Source organism: Papilio xuthus, unplaced genomic scaffold (genome assembly GCF_000836235.2).
Source record: "Papilio xuthus unplaced genomic scaffold, Pxut_1.1 DF826945.1, whole genome shotgun sequence".
NCBI lineage: Eukaryota > Metazoa > Arthropoda > Insecta > Lepidoptera > Papilionidae > Papilio > Papilio xuthus.
This window is the reverse complement of record NW_013531704.1, coordinates 8,533,097-8,536,168: the sequence shown is the minus strand read 5'-3', so window position 1 is coordinate 8,536,168 and position 3,072 is coordinate 8,533,097. Positions and strand designations below refer to the sequence as shown.

At 37.2% G+C, this 3,072-nt stretch overlaps 1 protein-coding gene across 1 annotated transcript in view; it reads right to left on the bottom strand.

Annotated features, from left to right (window-relative positions):
- Nucleotides 1-1,725: 1,725 nt before the first annotated feature.
- LOC106120992 (uncharacterized) overlaps nt 1,726-3,072 on the bottom strand; it is a 3,452-nt gene continuing 2,105 nt past the window's right edge. The window contains exon 2 of the mRNA XM_013316463.1: nt 1,726-1,954. Within this exon, the coding sequence (XP_013171917.1) occupies nt 1,726-1,954 (229 nt within the window). The remainder of the gene's footprint in view (nt 1,955-3,072) is intronic.

Genomic DNA, 3,072 nt, shown 5'->3' with positions numbered 1-3,072 from the left:
AGCGTTTCACTGTTCTCAGTCCGAGTGGTGTAGAGTGGAGGCAAATGACTACAGTCAATAATAATGTCAATCTTCGTAAATAATTGATACTTATTTACTCTTATTATTATTGTAATACATAGAAAGAAAGAAAGAAAGAAAAGTTTTTATTATAGGTAATACAGATTAAACCAAGAAACAATAACTAACATAATAAAATTGCACATAACTAAGAAATTAAATTAGACATAAGTTATCATTTATGGTTAATTTGGATAATCTAGTGATGCCCACACTAGGCAATGCCTGTATCGTGGCCACCGATATTCAGATAGGTATATTCAGTCCACAAAATTACAAAACCCACACTCACGACTTTTTAGCATTTAACAATTATCAGTTACTCCGGTATACATATAATAAAAAAAAACAAAATAGAGCGTTGTTTCATCGATATAATATAAAGCTGTTTTACGAGTAGCTTATGACTTTCATGTTTTTTTTGTAACGAATTACATTCGACAGCAAAAAATCAGGTATCATGCACGATTTTGAATGTTGTGATATTATTGTTCTCAAATTGTAAGTAAAGAAGTCCAGTCAAACAGTAATTTTTAAAATACTTTTTTTTTATTTTTAATCTCTCCTTGTTTAAAAAAATTATATTTAATAGTCCATTATTAAATTGATCTTTTTGAAATAAATATAAAAAAAATTTTAGAATGTACGATAAAATATTCAAATCTCTAAAAGCATTGTCGAGTCAATGTCACTTGCGTCCCCTTAAGCTGTCAACGATCGTATCCAAATGTTGAGATTTTAGTATTTGTAACTTTGCGTTGAAATTGTTACCGCCTACATTATCAAATGGTTTGGCAACCGCATCGAATACTCTATATAATGTGCCAATTATGTAGAAAAACTTTGAGTATATATAGGATGTCCCAAAAGATTACGTACATAGGAAGGGGTATGATAGCGGTGGTCACAAGGATCACCAGAAAAATTAAATAAAAATTCCCCTCTGGGTATTAAAAAAAATAAATGGCATTTTTTAAAAACTTAAAAATTTTACACCTTCTGGGGCAATAATTAATAAATTAATATTATAATTAATTGGAATGGTAGTCGATTACATACACCACATGGCAGTAACCTTGTAAGCTTAGTCTAAGTGTTTAATTTTTTTCGTTTTTAGCGTTCACGCGATTCTTCTTATACTGGATAGTATTTGCGTTATACTGTGCGTGTTATTTGAATATATATATTTTAAATTTTAAGTTTCGAAGTCTTCAATAGAAGTATCTTAGATAGCGACACATGGTCTATCAAACTTTGTTAAGCGATCAAGTTCTAAAATGTAACGTACCAAAGTGCTTCTCAATAACAAACCAAACAGTAGGGCTGGTGTATTGTAAAATATTCATTTACTTAAAAGCATTTCCTAGTCGACGTCGCAGCACCAATTATAACATTGTCCTGATCGGGAACGGAAAATGTTTACTCAATTCTCATACAATGTCAAGTTAATAACATAAACGTAAAACCGTCTTTTTCGTTTTTAAAACATCGAATACTGAAATACGTAATATTTCGGTACCTAAAGTACTCAAAGTAAATTTCAATAAAGAAAACTAAATATTTGAACTTTGTACTCTACTGTGTTCGATTTATAAATATGACGGCGGAGGTGGGTTGCTGCTTGCAGAGGGGTTCATGGTGCACTTTTCAATCTTCAATTTACAATTATGATAACGTAGGTAACGCGCGATGGTTCAATGTCCGTTCCAGTCGGCAGCCACAGGAGAAGTGTTCTGCTGCCGTGCCTCGGCTGGTAAGGTGTTGACCCATCGAACGCCGACAGACGGCGCTGGCGTCACTTTCCGTAGTAAACTCAACTGCCGCAGTGGCGCTAGTGTTGCGTTGATTACGACACGGCCATCCTGCTTGCACACGTCCTCGTGTGATGGTTAACCTACAACAAAAAGAAACATCCACGAGAACCTCTGTTCCACTCGGTCACTCCTGACAACACTTTACTCTTTGTGGGAAAACTAAAAGTCATTAAAACTTTAAACTACTTCAATAACATTAACCAATCAGACAACACGCGATTGTTCACTATACATCAGCCAGAGCCATATACCACAGTCAGTCGTCGAACCATGAATTTACTCAGTACAACTATACACAGTTTGCTACTAATACACAAACCAGTTTAAAACTCCCGAGTAAGACATCTATCGCCACGGCCCTCCAGCCGAACAGCAATCACATTGCTCACACACAACCAGCGCATGGTTCAGAATCTGTACGCATATCCATCGAGTGGATCGCCCGTGTGTCACCCCGTGACCACACGATACGGTCTCTGCAGACCACGACCTCCGCCAGAGTTAATCGCGCACCGCGCACCCACGGACTACCTGAGTTGCCTCAGGAGACACCGATTTCTACCGGGCTACGACTACGAAATAACCACTGGTACGGTCGAACACAATACGGTCGATAGAGTCCCCTTACTCGAGTTTCCACAACAACTTAAACTTGCTAACTATCATTATTTGCATCAACCTTGACTGGTATATGACCTGCTGGCATCTTTCATAACCTATCGTGTACACATTTGTAAGTACGCCTTGAATTTAAAGCTTTCAATGTGTAACGGTCACCATCCAATACTTCAACTACTTTAAACGGCCCTTTAAACTTCAGATTTAATTTTGTTTGATTACACACTTCAGTTGCTAACAACGCAAAGTCACCGACCGAAAAGTTAACAATTTTTGCCTTTGTTTTGTCGAAACGAGATTTATCATACGCTGCACAGGTTTTTATATTTTCTAACACGTTTTCGCGAATCTCCTCAAGATCGTCGACATTAACCTCTGCGTCACCGCACATCATCGACAAAGTACTTGCCACCTTACCAATTAAAAGTTCTAAAGGCGAAGCTTTTGTCACACGGTTGATAGAATAATTTATAGCTACCGCTAAGCTTACCCGTCGCGTCTATGTGAATCATGAGCCGCGGAAATCAAAGGAAGTGGACAACGGTCCGGCACAGTGTTAATGTTAAGTTCGCGGTAATCG